General features: G+C 37.3%; 1 protein-coding gene across 4 annotated transcripts in view; it reads right to left on the bottom strand.

Annotated features, from left to right (window-relative positions):
• The window catches only part of LOC118220220 (carbonic anhydrase-like), a 46,065-nt gene extending 28,867 nt beyond the window's left edge, over positions 1-17,198 (bottom strand). For 3 of the 4 annotated variants that reach the window (XM_035403967.1, XM_035403969.1, XM_035403971.1), the window contains exons 1-11: positions 17,085-17,198; positions 15,976-16,036; positions 14,689-14,739; positions 11,473-11,499; positions 11,132-11,308; positions 8,572-8,723; positions 6,148-6,237; positions 5,354-5,426; positions 4,967-5,130; positions 3,350-3,455; positions 3,207-3,236 (exon numbers count right to left, since the gene is read on the bottom strand). In XM_035403967.1, the coding sequence (XP_035259858.1) occupies positions 3,207-3,236; positions 3,350-3,455; positions 4,967-5,130; positions 5,354-5,426; positions 6,148-6,237; positions 8,572-8,723; positions 11,132-11,308; positions 11,473-11,499; positions 14,689-14,739; positions 15,976-16,036 (931 nt within the window). In that variant the 5' untranslated portion in view covers positions 17,085-17,198. Of the gene's footprint in view, positions 1-3,206; positions 3,237-3,349; positions 3,456-4,966; positions 5,131-5,353; positions 5,427-6,147; positions 6,238-8,571; positions 8,724-9,472; positions 9,675-11,131; positions 11,309-11,472; positions 11,500-14,688; positions 14,740-15,975; positions 16,037-17,084 lie in introns of those variants that run through there. The other variant, XM_035403968.1, reaches the window with a different exon arrangement.
• Positions 17,199-17,477: the final 279 nt, after the last annotated feature.

The following is a 17,477-nucleotide window of genomic DNA, read 5'->3' as shown; positions in this document are numbered from 1 at the left end:
TTAAGTATCAATATCTTACAAGAATTAACATTACGCCCAATTAGGGCTGCCACGATTAGTCGACATAATCGATGACGTTGACGCTGAAAATGCGTCGACATCAATATTTTAAACCGACGCATCGTTTTTTTTTGTTTTTATTAAAATGAATTTACCGTTTTGATTTCTAAAACGCTTCAATTCATTATAACAAATGTTTTTCTTCTATATAACTACGTAATTGCTACGTAACGTCGGTCGGTTTTGGCTCCAGTCATTGGTCGGCTCCAGTCAACGCTACAGTTTTTTAAAAATCATGGCGACTGCAGCAGAGTCGGACTCGGTTCCAAAAATAGCTGTGCGTAATACCACACGTGTTGTTTACGGCATTGTCGCTCTTTTTAGTACAGTCTGGCTTGATTGACAATCATTTATTCAGTAGGTGAGAGTATAAGCTTTCTAACGATGTATAATATGTCTAATTTTGCTTCTGGAATAGCATTTTTTAGGTCAGCGTAACCGAACATTTTCTTATCATGGCATTCACTTAAGCATTCACTCTGTGGTAGCAGTAAAAGACGCTGTACCTAACGAAACGTTGTCAACAATTTCTCGTAATTTCTTGGAAAATACTATTATTATTGAGGACTTCTGAGCATAGCTAAGCCATATGTTTGCTGATACACCTATCTGACATCGTTTTCTGGATAGAACGGTCATTTATTTACTGTCTCTGTCTCTATCTGAACAAAGATAAAATTTTATCATTGCTATGTAAGTATTACTGCTCAAAATATTTTGGTTATATACGTTATTTTTGAAATTGAGCGTCTTTAAATAGGTCAGTGGTATTATATAATGTGGATATTTCACAATGTGATGTAAGCGTTGGTTGGTAGTGGAAAGTTTCCAAGAAAAGAGCTAGATGTCCAGAACATGTGTTGACATTCTTACATAAGAACAGATGTCTAACAGACATTTGATTCCAATATTTGAGTTGGACTTTGAGCTGGACACCATTGTCTCTTACACTCTAAACATGTTGCACTTTGTTTAATATGCAGACCTAAATTTTTTACTTTGATAAGGGGTTTAATAGAAACCTGGATTTATTTTGCAGTTGCACTACTGACTTAAATAATAAGCCCTCTTTTATATTTATTTTTATCATGTTGGAGTTGCCAGTTTAAACGTACAGTTTTGCACTTTAATGTGTAAACCTTTGTTTTCATTTTGTTTTGTGCTGCATTATACAATGACACATACAGTTTGTTGTTGTCAAAATAAAATGAACTTAAATTAAATGGTCAATTAGATTTTTTTGGAGGAAAATTAATTGTTTAGACTAATTGACTAATCGGTAAAATAGTCGATAGATTAATCGATAGAAAAATAGTTGTTAGTGGCAGCCCTACGTCCAATGCTGAAATGTGTGTGTTAACTGGCAGGAATTATGACTGAAAAATGTTTATTAGTCCGGGTTGAATGCACTTTGCTGTTTCTAATGTTACTGCTGCGAAAGTCAACCACCTATTGCCAGAGAATTTGTCCATTAGAAGCTTTGCAAAAGAGAGAGAGACAGTCTGTAGCTATGGCAGCGGTGGTGATGATTGAAGCTTGCAGCTGCAAGTGTGTTGTTCACATTCCGAACGTGTTAATCAATGGAAAATTATCTGATGTGACATTGTGAACATCTAAAAAATATCTGCACTCTGCACAAAAAGTACAAGCAGTTGAACTACTAGTCAAACTTGCTAGGTCTTGGTGAAAAGCTGTTGGACAAGTGGCATACAGAATGTTGATGTGGAATAAGAAGAAATAATAAGGAGAACACTAAGCTCACTTTTTTTGTCAATTTTGTCTAGGAACCCACCTTTGAGCAAACCTCCACATTATAAACATAATAATGATCCTCTAATTGAGATCCGCTTTTTAAGCTCTTAAAACATAAAACCTTTTTCTCTGATCCACCATAATTAGAAATACATTTTATAGCACAATGGCAAGTTGTTAGGAGAACTAGTTGGCTTCGGCTGTGCGCATTCACTCACCATCAGCACGATCTTCATGATGCAGAGCCCCCCTGGCAGTACGCAGTTAAATTACTTGGGAATGGCTGGACCCATGGACACCAATGAGAGGTCTTTTGAAAGGCTACAGTCTCATTTAATTTGTTCTGCAACTTGACTGACTTAAAGTAAACCTATTGCTGTTCAGATAAGCAAACGTCTGCTATACAAAATACTACTGTACTAAAGAGAGCATGGGGTGGTCAGATAAACCAGCGCTGTTCTAAATGGATTCTTGTCAGATAGAGTTGAAAATAGCAGCCAACTTAGCTAACAGCGTAAGCTTGATTACGAGCCAAGGCCTTTTGGACTACAGACACATGCACATAACAAAGGAGCCAGTATTGTATATTTCGAAAGTGAATGTAATGTAAGTACATTACGTACAGACATATGAAACTTTTTTCTGAATTATTTATTTGGTGATCTGAGGTACTATTCTGAAAGCTGAAAGGGTATATGATTTTTTCATGCAAAAATAAATGAGACCAGATAACTGTAGAAAGTTCAAAAAAAAGTTTTATGATGTGGGCTACTGTATAATAAGTGATCGGGGGATGGGGAGGCTCCTTTTATTTTACTGCCATTTATTGCCCTGATTGCTGGCAAGGGAGCAAGTGGCGTTGTTGGCAGAAAGAAGTCTGATTCAGGTGTTGACTTTGAATTTGCGGTGTGTTTTTGGCCAATTTTTTAATTAACTGTGCATATTTGCTTTATCAACATTCTGTGGACCCCAGTGTCCATACCACTAGGGGGCGATAGGGCTACAACCTGGAATGATTACTTTTTAGCCACTATGCATTACACAGATGTAATATTCTACAAAAAGCCTCAAGCTAGGCATGCAAATTCCAATTGCCGATCATGAACTTGTAATTTATGAGACGCTGATTGAAGCATGCTGCGATTATTAATGCCTGCCAATTATTATTTACATTATTGTCTCACCGCTGCATATTGTAGTCATTTTGATTGTTGACTGTCTTTGTTTGTAACTTTGTGAGTTAAGCGAGGTCCCTTTTGTAAAAGTGACTTAGATCTTAATGAGGTCTTCCTGGTTTTTAAAAAAAGAAGAAACTATTGATTACTGCAATTTGTGGACACTGACTGAAGGAAACAGAACCACATTCTGTTTTTGTTTGCTATTGCTTCTCTTACCACAGTGGTCACTGTAACACCAAGAATGCCCTTAAGAAAGAAAGGAAACAGAGGAAACAGAAACAGGAATTATTACACTGTCAATCAGGTTTTTTATTAGTAATGCATTCCATACATTTCTTTAGTAAAAGTGCACTATTTACCTGGTGATTGTAGTATTCCTGGAGACGCATAGACTTTACGACCATTGAGATCTTGATTGGGTCGATAGGCTTTAACAGACTTCAAAGTTCTGATGAATAGCTCCACCTGTGGGAGAGGGCAAGAGGGGGAATGATGTATAAAGAGACAGGCCAGTGTCTTTTCATCAATGGTTGCTCATGATTTGAAACAGGACAGGCCTCACACTTACTTTTTTATGAACAACTGTGCCATTTTTATTTTTACAAGAATCACCTGTTTAAAGCTTATGTTTTACAAAATGTACTCTGATATGATTGCTGGTATTAGCTTTGTAACCTCAAAATTATATTTTGAGCAAAAAGAATGGTGCAAAACTGAGAAAAAAACTATAACCTTAAAAATATAATCCAATATAACCCAAACCCATTCTTTTTCTACAATTAAATGAGTTTAATATAAAGTACTGTAACAAGGCAACTACGTTAGTAAGCAAATCTCCATTTAAATCAATTCACTTGTACATCAAGCAAAGCAATAAACACATATACAAATATATACATATGTGTATATATATATATATATATATATATATATATAATTATTTCACTATGCATAACTGAATATTTCTGAAGCATTTCTGTCATTTGAGTACATTAAAAGTATTGGTGAAAATTTGATTTAATTACAAAACCGTTTGTGGGGTGTTTGGAAGCTGCTACTATGGGTTAGGGATTTTATCTATTTGTATTTTATCACTTGTTATCAGTATTTTCCACTTTGGTGACTTTCTTCTCCCTGTTATTGTGCATGCAAAATAATTTGTTTCTGATGATGGCCATCTGTCTTTTAACAATGTATAAAACGAAGGTATCTGTCCTGTCTGGTCTTCAGAACACTTGGTTCCTTACTGTCTGCTTTTATGGAAGTTATCTATAGTAGCACATACACTACCTGAAATCCAAAATGGCATGCATTAATATGGAGTTGACCCACTCTTTGCTGCTAAAACAACCTCCACTCTTCTGGGAAGGCTTTATACCACATGTAGGAGCATTGCTACCGGGATTTGTTTCCATTCAGCTAGAGCAGCTAGAGCATTCATTGATTGGGCAATTAGGCCTGGCTTGCAGTTGGTCTTCCAACTGACACCAAAGGTGTTGGATGGGGTTGAGGTCAGGGCTCTGTGCAGGTCAGTCAAGTTCTTCCACACTGTTTTCAACAAAACCATGACCCTTGCTGTGACACTGGGGGCATTGTCATGCTGAAACAGGAAAGGGCCTCGCCCAAACAGTTGGAGAAGCGCATAAGCATCTATAATGCCATTGTATGCTGTAGCATTAAGATTTGCCTTCACTGGAACTAAGGGGCCTAGCCCAAACCATGAAAAACTGCCCTAGACTAAGGGGCGCCCAGATACTTTTGATCATACAGTGTAGATATTACAGATTACAGGGTTACTTTTTTATTCTGGTGAAACATTAATTGTATGCAGCTTAAATCCCTTACAAGGAGTCTGTGAAGTGGTCCTCAGGAACAAATGTACCTCCATAATGTCCATAATGTACCGTTACCGTTTTCCTCCATCTACCAAAGCTTGGCCCCCAGCAGAAGCCCATTCTTAATTTTATACTACTCACCATATTTCTGCTGATTTTGATTGGGTCTTGAAAAACTGTCCATACCACAACTTCACTGCAAGGAGGGGTGGTCAGTGAACCTTCGTAACGATAGAACTTGGTGAGGTTCACATCTCCCAGCAAGTCATCAATGGATATTGAATCTTTGATATCAACTGTAGAGTCTAATGGAGACATGGAGAAAAGTAAGGAGAAGGATGTTTGGATTTATTCAGAATTAGATCCGTTTTTTGCCAATTAACACAAAATATATCAATGTGTGCTGCTTCACACCCATAATTACTGAGGGCTGATATGGTCTCATGTCATTGTTTTGCTTCTAAATCAGTAGTTTTTTTTCCTATAACTGAGACTGAATGCAGATTGGCTGGCCTTCATTCAACCTACTGTTTTCAGTTATATTAATAAGGTATGGCGTCAAATTTTTCCATTTTTCAGGTGTTTCATCTTCGTCTGTTACCTGTAAGGGAAAGACATGAAGATTAAAATGGGAAGAAATCTCAAATCAATGAAAAGAGAGGTGAGGAATTGTAGCATTGTAGTCCTTATTGAGTAAACAGTCATCTCACTTTTGTTTCTAGCTCCCTACATGCTTTTTGGCTTTTAGTCTTTTGGCATTTCAGTATCTTTTACTATATCCCATTCAAATGATTGGTTGAAGAACAAGTCCTGTTTAAAATGACTGGATGTGAACTCCGAAATGCAGTTTTCCTTTCATCACATTTAAGGAGCACTTCACCGAATTATGTAGCAGATACCCAACTAACACAAAACATTCTGACAATGTAGCTTCCATGTAGTGGTAATTTTATAACATTGACAAAAAATCCCAGTGACATTTTTGTAACACTGTGCTGAATTATATTTTAAAGATTCAAGAATCTTTAAAACAGGCATCTGATGGTAGTTTATTATTCTGTATTTCTTTAGCTGTGATATCACAAATAGCTATGGCATGTCATGGGTGTGATAATCAAACAAGCTAGTAAACAACCAGCAGATTCATACTATACATTTGTAGTGTTGTTGCCAGTATGAGTAAAAATAAAATAAAAAATGAATATTTTTATAAATATGTAGGAGGTAAACAAAAAAGGCAGATTAGCAGCTGTTATCTACATAAAAGAACAGCACTAGATATCCAGTGTTTCATATGATTGTACTGCATTTCTTTAACATACATTGATAAGGAATCCCAGGACAGAAATTCCCTCTGAAACAGTCAGTGCTTGGTCCACTGAGAGTCCTTTCTTCAGGCTAACAATGTGCATCTACATAATACAGAACACAAACTTAAACAACTTCCAACATAAAAAACCACAATATATATGGAGACTGCTCAACAATGATACAGGGATTTGCAGCACATGCTATTTGAATTTTTATATTCCACTGGATTATAATAATCATAATAATAATAATAATAATAACCCCCACGTTTCTCTCTTCTATAAACAAATATCAGCAAAAAGCGCTACCGAAAGGCGGCATAATAGCAATAGCAGTTACATTTATACAGAAGGGGACGTTTTTCTGGTCACCTAGCAAACAATTCATGCTAAAACTGACTCAGAAAACCATGCTAACTTTTAAAGGGCAAATTACTGCTAAAAGTGATGTATGCTTTGATTTATTGCTAGTAAAACAATGTATAACAGTACCTTCGGAAAGTATTCAGGCCCCTTCACTTTTTCCACATTTTGTTATGTTGCGGCCTTATTATAAAATGGAATTCAATTCATTTTATTCTCCTCAATCTACACACAATATCCCATAATGACAAAGCAAAAATAGATTTAGAAATCTTTGCAAATTTATTAAAAATAAAAGACTAAAACGCCACATTTACATAGGTATTCAGACCCTTTACCCAGTACTTTGTTGAGGCACCTTTGGCAGCGATTACAGCCTTGAGTCTCCTTGGGTATGACGCTACAAGCTTGGCACACCTGTATTCGGGGTATTTCTCCCATTCTTCTCAGTAGATCCTCTCAAACTATGTCAGGTTCGATGGGGAGCGTTGCTGCACAGCTATTTTCAGGTCTCTCCAGAGATGATCGATCGGGTTCAAGTTCGGGCTCTGGTTGGGCCACTCAAGGACATTCACAGACTTGTCCCGAAGCCACTCCTGCATTGTCTTGGCTGTGTGCTTAGGGTCTTTGTCCTGTTGGAAAGTAAACTTTCGCCCCAGTCTGAAGTCCTGAGCACTCTAGTGCAGGTTTTCATCAAGGATCTCTCTGTACTTTGCTCCGTTCATCTTTCCCTCAATCCTGACTAGTCCCCCAGTTCCTGCCGCTGAAAAACACCCCCACAGCATGATGCTGCCACCACCATGCTTCACTGTAGGGATGGTATTGGCGGTGCCTGGTTTCCTCCAGAAGTTACATTTGGCATTGTGGCCAAAGAGTTCAATCTTGGTTTCATCGGACCAGAGAATCTTGTTTTCATGGACTGAGAGTCCTTTAGGTGCCTTTTGGCAAACTCCAAGCGGGCTGACATGTGCCTTTTACTGAGGAGTGGCTTCTGTCTGTCCACTCTACCATAAAGGCCTGATTTGTGGAGTGCTACAGAAATGGTTGTCCTTCTGGAAGGTTCTCCCATCTCCACAGAGGAACTCTGAAGCTCTGTCAGAGTGGCCATTGGGATCTTGGTCACGTCCCTGACCAAGGCCTTTCTCCCCCGATATTGCGCAGTTTGGCCGGGCGGCTAGCACTAGGAAGAGCCCTGGTGGTTCCAAATTTCCATTTAAGAATGATGGAGGCCACTGTGTTCTTTGGGACCTTCAATGCTACAGAAATTGTTTTGTACCCTTCCCCAGATCTGTACCTCGACACAATCCTGTATCGGAGGTCTACAGACAATTCCTTCGACTTCATGGCTTGGTTTTTGCTCTGACATGCACTGTCAACTGTGGGACCGTATATAGACAGGTGTGTGCCTTTCCAAATCATGTCCCATCAATTGCATTTACCACAGGTGGACTCCAATCAAGTTGTAGAAACATCTCAAATATGATCAATGGAAACAGGATGCACCTGAGCTCAATTTTGAGTGTCATAGCAAAGGGTCTGAAAACTTATGTAAATGTGATATTTCATTTTTTATTAATAAAATGCTAAAATTTCTAAAAACCTGTTTTCGCTTTGTTATTATGGGGTATTGTGTGTAGATTGATGAGAATAAAAATGAATTTAATCAATTTTATAATAACGCTGTAATGTAACAAAATTTGGAAAAAGTGAAGGGGTCTGAATACTTTATATATATTTATTTATAGAAATAGAATATATTTATTTAGAAATATCTCCCTTGAAGGTTGCCAAATTGCTGCCTTATTTTGTTACTGGTAGAGGACTGAATTGCACATGTACAAATCTGAAATGGCAACTGTAGCAGCAGTGTACAAAACGTTATCGACTGTGTTACATTGATATGTTACATTTATACCTACTCTCCCCAATACACAAATTCCCACACAACCTAAAATATGTGTTTCGTCCAGTGTGAATAGTCCAACAGAATTTAAGCCAGGGTTACAATCAAATACCAGCAGCTAACAGTATGGACACAGAACACTCCCTCTTCACTCCTTCTCCAGACCTCACCTCCATTGGGTACCTGTCCTCGTCGATTAAGTGTTCAGATCCTGGGTGCCACAGGTGATCCCCCGAATGGAAATGGAACTGTACGGCAGAGTACTTGTCGCTCAGACCACCTCCTTCTATCTCCACCGTATTCTCCTCCAGCACACATTTCACTAAGAGAGAGTTCTATTTTTAAGATTCAAGTAAGGTTATGAAATAAAACCAGATATAGCTTTAACACAATTATGCGCCACCTCGGAGGTACATTTTTTTAAACTAATGAGGTCTATGCAAATTAAAGTTTTCTTTTTTGTGTTTGTAAAATTATATTTTTTTAGAAATGTGTAAAGGCAAATGTAAGAATAACATTATTACTGTAAATAAAAGTTTACATATTACAGTATAAAAGTATACGGACTATATGCATAGAGCCTTGTTGACTACACATCACATAAAGATGAACTGCTTTTTAAAAATATGCTGTTTAGCTATAATGGTTGATGTTTTCAGCATCTTTACAAAATGGTTCCACCTGCTGGGCTGTAGCTATATAGCAGCAACAGAAACCTCACCAAAATGACAGCAAAAAAAATGTCTTTGGCTACATTTACACCACAGGTCTTGATGAACAGTTTCGATTTTTTGCTTATGTTTACATCAACTTTAAAAATGACCCATAGCCGATAGCTGTGTTATCACGGTTAACACTTAAAACAAACCCGTATGTGCACACGAGGGTTTGGTTACAGGTACGAAAGTAGGCCTACAACCACGCCGCCACAGTCCATCTGTAATGGACTCAAAACGAGACAGAAATAATAATTCAAACTATTGCTTTTCGAAGAATCTTAGGTCCACAACGAACATTCCGTATATTTGGCCCGACTCTTCGCCCCAGGCTTAAAAAAGCATGTAGCCTAACCTCGATATTTGTCCACCGGCCTGAGACCTCGTCCTGCATTTAATTTCTTTAAGCACGCAACTCTACTTTCATTACGTTACACGTCATTGAAATGCGAAAAAAGTATGAGAATATCGTATTTTGAATGACGTGCGAATCTTGCATATCTCGATGGAATCGCCATGTCTGGGAAATTACGATCAGTAGCCACGTTTCCATTAAATTGTCAAGCGAATTTTAAGCGAACTTTTAAAATATCGCAAATAAGAAAAAAAAAAGAAAAGAAAATGCGAATTAAGAGCGTTTCCATTAACTGGTTTGGAGCGAATGAACCAGGCTACGCAAAGCGTAGTTACGCCAGAAGGTGGCGGTATAGGCTAAGTTACACATGGCTGTAATAAACAGAGTAAACAGAATAAACGGAAACAGCTGATCAGTCATGTGACTTAAATGTTCGTTACATCAGAACTTATTCGAAAAAACTGTTTCCATTTCTCATTTTGCGCATTAACTCTTTTTCGAAAAAGGCAATAACCACCTCAAGCGAGCGTAAAAACTTTTTTGCGAATTTGACGTACTTTTTGCGCATTTTGCTGTTTCCATAAATAGCAAAATGCGCATCAAAATACGTTTTTGGAAACTGTTTATTACAATCCTATCGGATTTATTTCCTCAAATGAATGTGACCCAAAACGGATCTGAAAATATCCGATTCCATGCTCTTTTTCCAGTTTACACGTTCAGAATAGGCTACATATCTGATCAGAGCCACATGTGAGCAAAAATCGGAATTGGGTGACCTTCACCAAGCGGTGTGAATGTAGATTTTGTGATCTCCTTACAGGGATAGTTCAACATTTTGGAGGTTTTTTGATATTGTTTCAGTTTTTGTTTTGAAGCGGCCCTGACAGGTTCCATGTGTGACAGATATTTTTGATACTTTGTTAAGCTTTTGATGATCCTCAGACTACAATGGCAGGTGTAAGGCATGTGGGGGTTAACATTTTTATGTCTAAACATGGGAGCTGGAGGTACATCATGGTATGGTCTTTATGTCTGTTAACTCCGAAGTTCACTTCTGATTGGCATCCCACAGATGCCATGTTGACTGGTAAAATATAAATATAAAGTTAATTAGTGAGCATCATGGTCTTCAGCAGGCCAGTACCATATCTTCACGTGGTGGGCAGTATAAGAAGTTTCAGAATAAAAACATTCTATTTCAAATTGGGATGAACCCATAATTTAGGAGATGATAGCCCACTTCCTTAACTATTACGATATACACAAACTCTACTACTATAGACCCATTAGCACTATAGAAAATGAGTTATGGATGTATCTGTGGTTATATTCATTGACTATACCAGTAGTCTGATTTTCTCCATGGTAGCCATGGTAATGGGGTGTGATTTCCCACTATTTAAAGTGATACAGTAGAACAGTTAAAATGACTACAGTTACTTTCTGTAACTCTCAAAAATATGGAAGACAACTGCATGAATACCATAATAATGGAGAAAAAAGTAAATTATAAGTGAGAGTAGCTAGAATTAAAGTTTTGATAGTGAGAGTAGCTAGAATTAAAGTTTTGATTTAATTTTTAATTATTTATCTTTTCTTGCTAGTATGATTGAGATTTCTGACCATTTGATTACTGCATATGATGATTTGGTGTACCTGAGTGTCCAGTATTGATGAGATACTTCATGCTGTCCGGATTGGAGAAATTGGTGAAGTTAAAGACACCAAGGCTGGAATCAGCAATCACTTCAGATGTATCAATGTTAATGGGTGACTGCCTGTCTCCCCCACACTGAGACTGGGGGAGTTCTTGCCAGCGAGATGAAGTGTATTCTGACAGTGACAGAGAAGAGTAATTTCATTAGTATGAATAAAAGTATTGTGGTATATGTGTATATGACAGATTCATGAAGGCATTTGCAGGGACTACTGATATTTCTTGCTTTACTGGACAAAATGAATATGAAAAATGCTATGCATTCAGTAAGTCATCTTACCACAGCCTTGATAGCACCAGTCATGTTCTGAATGAAAACAAAAGTGAAAGCCAGGTCAATCATGTGTTTTTACACCAATAACCATAACACCAAAAATGGTCTTGGCATGTTGCATATGCTGACTAACTGTAATAGAGCTACAAGTCTGTCACAGTAGGCTATTTGGGGCGACATAGCTCAGGAGGTAAGAGCGGTTGTCTGGCAGTCGGAGGGTTGCCGGTTCGATCCCCGCCCTGGGTGTGTCGCAGTGTCCCTGAGCAAGACACCTAACCCCTAACTGCTCTGGTGAATGCGAGGCATCAATTGTAAAGCGCTGTATACATGCAGTCCATTTTATTTGACCAGAGCTATGGACTGTTACTGTCACGGACTGAGAAACCATGACTATGGTTTCATATGGACACTTTAATTTGGAACAACGCGCGACTCATCACAAGCATCTTAATCCACGTCCGAAACAGCTTACTTGCCTGCTATTGAGTATATAAGTTATATAAGTTGAGTACACTGGATGAGAAAGTTGTTAAGTGGAAAAAATGTTCTCTAAATGTAGTGTACCTAAAATCCCTGGATAACATACTTATTTCTGGTGTTTTGCTGATTGTATTTGAGAGCATACTTTTTAGGAAATAAACCATGCTTTTTAGGAGGCAGAGCGATCTATGGGTCCAATAAATCAGAGAGGAATAGGCGGGACGATTTACCTACAAGGGCGGGCCATCTTATGACACTTCCACAGTATTGAAAAATATTATGGAGGATATTTTATGTATACTGCCCATCACAGTATGTTTAGTATACATACATATTTTGAGGACACAGTTATTAGGAGACTGTTTCAACCACGCGCCTCATATTTAGGGCACTGTTAGGGTGGCCAAGTAATAGAGTATGCATCTCTAGGCATATTTGTATGCACAAGCACATTGGTTAGTTTGACCTTGTATTTAGGCTTTTGCTGTTATGAGCATTCAAATAAGATAGTGGGAAAGCTTCTGGGTTGTCATCAGCGCAGCAAAAGGATGCAAGTTGGTTGGTTAGTGGGTTTTTTTTATTGCCGGATGGCAACCATTTTACTGAGCATTACTGCCACCTACTGAAATTTCGGTAGATCAGAATCTAGATCAGGGCTGCCGAACTGTTCCTGGAGATCTCCTGTAGATCACCTCATTCACAGCTAGAGATCTCATTGAGCTTGTCACAATTGTGCCCCCTCTGTTGCTGCCTCCCCATAGTTTTTGTCCTGTCTCGTGTCCCTTAGTTTGGTCTGCCTGCGTTTCATGTCTGGTTATTTTTAATTGTTGTGGTAATGGGATAATTGTTATCACATTCCACACATCTGCTCGTTGTCTTGTTACTTTCCGCACCCACCTGCTCGTTTTCTATGATTGTCTTCAAGTGTATAAAAGTCTTGCTTCTCTGTCACTCAGTACTGGATCCTACTGTTTTCTGCCCTCGTTGTGAGTTCATCTGTGTCTCACGTATTTTCTAGTTCCTCTGTGTTTCAAGTTCCCATGCATGTTTTGTTTCTGTTATTTTTGAGTTTTTGGATTTGCCCGTTGTGGCATTACTTTTGTTCATTGTTTATTTTTGGAATTAAAGCCTCTGTTGGAAATATACCTTTTGGACTTTCTGTGATTTTATGCCTCTACAACAGCACAGCCGTGGCCGGAGGCATTATATTTTCGGGTTGTCCATCCGTCCCGTCCATCTGTCCCATTCTCGTGAATGCGATATCTCAGGAACGCCTTGAGGAAATTTTTTTTAATTTGGCACGTCCATTTGGACTCAAGGATGAACTGATTAGATTTTGGTGGTCAAAGGTCAAGGTCACTGTGACCTCACAAAACACGTTTTACTGGTTGCCGGAGGCATACAACCGCGAGGTTTACTCTGCACTTGGGCCGTACCTCATCAAACCCTGATAGAGCTACTTATTAGTAGAATCAGGTATGCCAAATGAGAGCTGAAATGAACCTACAGGATGGTAGATCTTCTGGAACAGGATTTTGCGGCCTTGATCTTATGAATTTATCCTTTAACAAAAAAAAATAGGTAGGCTTAAATAGACACAACTACATTTTCTGATTGGTTAAAATGTAGTGAGACCTATTTCCTTCATTCCCCTCCTTTGCAGTTCTTCATGTAGCCTAGCCCTTCTCTCTCTAGAAAACAGGTGTCAAACTCCAGCCCTGGAAGGCTGCAGTGTCTGCAGATTAGGCATATAACTGATGAACTGGGACTATTTATGCAGCTATATTCTTTATGTAATTAGTATGTCACTTTCACCAAGGTATGTCCCTTGACCACCATGGGGATGATAAGGCCTCTATTTTGAATTTGGTGTAGTGTATCAGATGATATGGAAGTAAATATCCACCAGGAACACTTTTTTATACTTGAACGTGCCAATACATTGATAGTTTATTGTTCTATCTGTGCCATAAATGTGTTGAGCCAGTGTTCAATTATACATCCATCAGCTGTTCAAGTTTATTGTTGCTTTTATGAATTATGCCTTCCCAATTCTCAAACCACTAGATGAGGCAAATCAGACTCTTGCCTTGTTGAGTAATGAGAGCCATTTCTCCAAATAATTAATGTCTTCCAACAAAGTCCTTTTTCAGTTCAGTGGTGATGGGTGTAATGTCCATCTCCAGTTCCACAAGCCTCAAAAAACCAGATGTATTTAAAGTGGTACTCTGCAGCAGAGTACTGATTCCCCCTTTGGTTTTACAAAGCTGAAGAGGCAATCTTATTGATAGAGAACAAGCTTCCCACCTGAATGCAATTCTCAGGTGTTCCATATACCTTATTTCCCTGCTTGGATAATACATTTACCATAATACACATAATTTTGTGGAAACTGCTTTTTGAAGAGGAATATTTTCCTTGATCAATGCCTCAGTGAAGTCATAAATGAAATGATGCCGCTCCCAAATTGTATGACTATTATAATTATTGTTCCTAAAGTATAATCTGTTTTCCTTATTACCAAACATTAGCTGAACTATCTGAAATATGGTGGCTTCCATTTTGTTAACTACCTTGGACACAGGCATATGTCATCTAAAGTGTCTTACAGACCATAGCAAAGTGAATTGATTATACATCTGACAAAGCAGATTGCATTTGAGTGTCACTCGGTGTTATTATCGTATGACAATGTGATTTCATATTTATTGGGTGAAATCGCTGGAATGATTCAGAACTCACCATCAGTACTGTCTTCTTGTTTATTTGTGTATGAATCTGATTGTAAGAATCCTATAGGGACAGAAACAAAGAACCTCATTAGCATCATTGGATAAGAAGAAATGAAATATTGTGTAATTATATAAACTTTTCCACCAGGATCTGAAAATGCTTTAGAATGAACTTCAACCATCAATCTGTGTCATCAACCTGTGATGCTATGTAGTCCATTATTGGCAAAACCTTATTCACAAACGAATAAGTATTTATACTTTTTGGCTGGTCTGCTTTGTCCAAGACAAGTCAAAAAAATTCCAAGTAAGCAAGCTTGAACATAACATAATTATAGTGATAATGATTATAATGAGAGCACCTGGCTAATTATACAATTAAGTTGTATAAATTGTGTAAACTTGTTTAAAAGAAGTGAAACATGAAACATGAATGCACACATTTCCATCAATGACAGAGAAAAAGTATACCCCATTAGTACACTGCATTCAAACAGATTATATTTATTTTGTAGCTTATCTTTTCACCACACTCCAAATATTACAAAATTACAATGCAAGGCATTTGGTGAGAAATATTGCTTTGATTATTACTTGTACTACAGCAGCCAACATGTATTGTATAAATGGAAATAGCATGATTAAATCACTGTAAACCCGAATTTATTCATTTTACTTAGAGGTTTTGTGGAAACTGATTGAAAAAATTCTGTACGCAGACTTACTGCCTTGTATCCACAGTACTTTAAAACATGTTAAAATAACTTTAAATTTTAGCTCTTTCTTCCCTCAAAAGGTAAGTCTACTTATTCGTCTTACTTATATTAAATTAAACAACACTGTTACCATAATTAATTTTAATTGAATTTAGTATACTTTATTCATATGATCTCTATAAGTGGATAAGTGGGCAAAAGCAACATTACAGGACAGGCATTTATCACACTCTTATCCAGAGGGACTTATACAACATTTTTACGTAGTATTTATTTATACAATTGAACAGTTTACTTAGGCAATTCAGGTTAAGTACCTTGCTCAAGGTTACATTGGGAGATATTCAATAGTGGGTTTCAATTCTGTACCACTCAGGAAAAATAGAGGCCAAAACTAGCATTTCACGTGAGAGTACTTAATTGATTCATGTCAGGCTAACTATTTCACAGACTTTAATTATGATGCACTCTACTCTTATGAGTGAGTCATACTGTTCGGGTTTACAGTGTAGGCTTATTGTAATAGTCTTATTGTATACATTATTATATGCCTAAAACAACATTTAACTGTCAGTACTAACCTCTTACGGCAGTGACACAAAGGCTAAAACGCACAAGCTCCAAGAGAGATGTTAGAAACATCTAAAGGAAAGAAAATTAGGTAGAGGTGATAACTAATCATTTGAAAAAAGTAATTCCAGGATGGCTGAAAACTGTAATAGATTTTCTGCAAAGGATGAGAATAACACAAAACATGTGTGACATTATGAAATGTAGCAAATGCAAATGCATACTTTTTGTGGTTTCAAAGAACTCTGTGTAAGCACATGATAACATAAAAAACTAATGGCAGTAGGCTTAACATTTCTAAGAATGTAATATGTAATTCTGATATGGTGCCTTGCCACAGAAGGTGACATTAGGTTTCCCCTTGAACAGCAATACTTGGTTTCCTTATTGTTGTTATGTGGTATTTCTATTTCAAAGCCCAAATGTGTAACTTTTATTCGGTCAGTCAAGATGTATTTCCCTCAAACATACGAAGAAGGTTGAAGTTGAAGTAGGACTGGGTGAAAAGTCAGTATTGACTGTACAAGCATATACAGCATCATGGGTTGACGGACTCGGCAGAAACACGCATACTGTAATGTAGATTTCACTGGAATATTTAAATATCTGTTTTTACTAAGAATATGTGACATTTACTCATTTGTATGCCAATTCACTAAATAGGTAGCTAAAATGAAAATTCATAGTGTAAAATGACTGCAGAACCAGCTCATAATTTTCAAAAAAGAAATTAACGATTTTCTTCAACTGCTAAATTGCCTGGAAAACTTTTGTGGTTCCTCCCACAAATTTTAAACAGCTCTATACTGTTTGAATATGTATAGCTATATATATTGTTGAATGCTAGTTACTATCTGAGAAATCACATGAAAATGTTCCCTGTGCATTTATATTACACTACAACATTTGGCATATGAATATATATATCCTTGAATATGTATGACATATATTAAAAGATACTAAAAATCTATTTATTTCATAAAATATTATTTTGTGCTCATTTAAAAATAATGCTTGAAAGTTTATACAGAGCTGCTTAAATGAATTAGTCCCATAAAGTAAGCATATAATGCAAATAGTACATAACTATGAGGAATATAGAAAATAATAATGTGCTTACCTTATGATTCTTACAATATCTGCTCCTGTAGCGTAGCACTGTGCTATACTGATGCAAAATTTGCACTGTATTTTTCTTAGCATAAGAACACAAGATTGTTATGGATTTGTAAAGAGAGACAGAGAGATTTGATTGGTAGGGAACATTTTATAACGGGGAGGGAAGAAGGGAGGGTTAAAGGATACAAGGGTGTTGTTACTGTTGATGCATATATTATTACCAAGGGTGAAAAAGAAATGTATGAACACTTTTGGAACCATTTTATTTATAATCAACATAAATATTCCATCACTAATTCAGCTCAACTTTCTTTTACTAATGAGGGAAGCATATTTTGGACATGGTGTAATTGGTTATGCTTGTGCTTCTGGATTCCCAAGCTGTTCCTTGGCT

The sequence above is a fragment of the Anguilla anguilla genome, chromosome 2 (assembly GCF_013347855.1).
Source record: "Anguilla anguilla isolate fAngAng1 chromosome 2, fAngAng1.pri, whole genome shotgun sequence".
Classification (NCBI taxonomy): Eukaryota; Metazoa; Chordata; class Actinopteri; order Anguilliformes; family Anguillidae; genus Anguilla; species Anguilla anguilla.
This window is presented reverse-complemented; position numbering and strand designations above follow the sequence as displayed.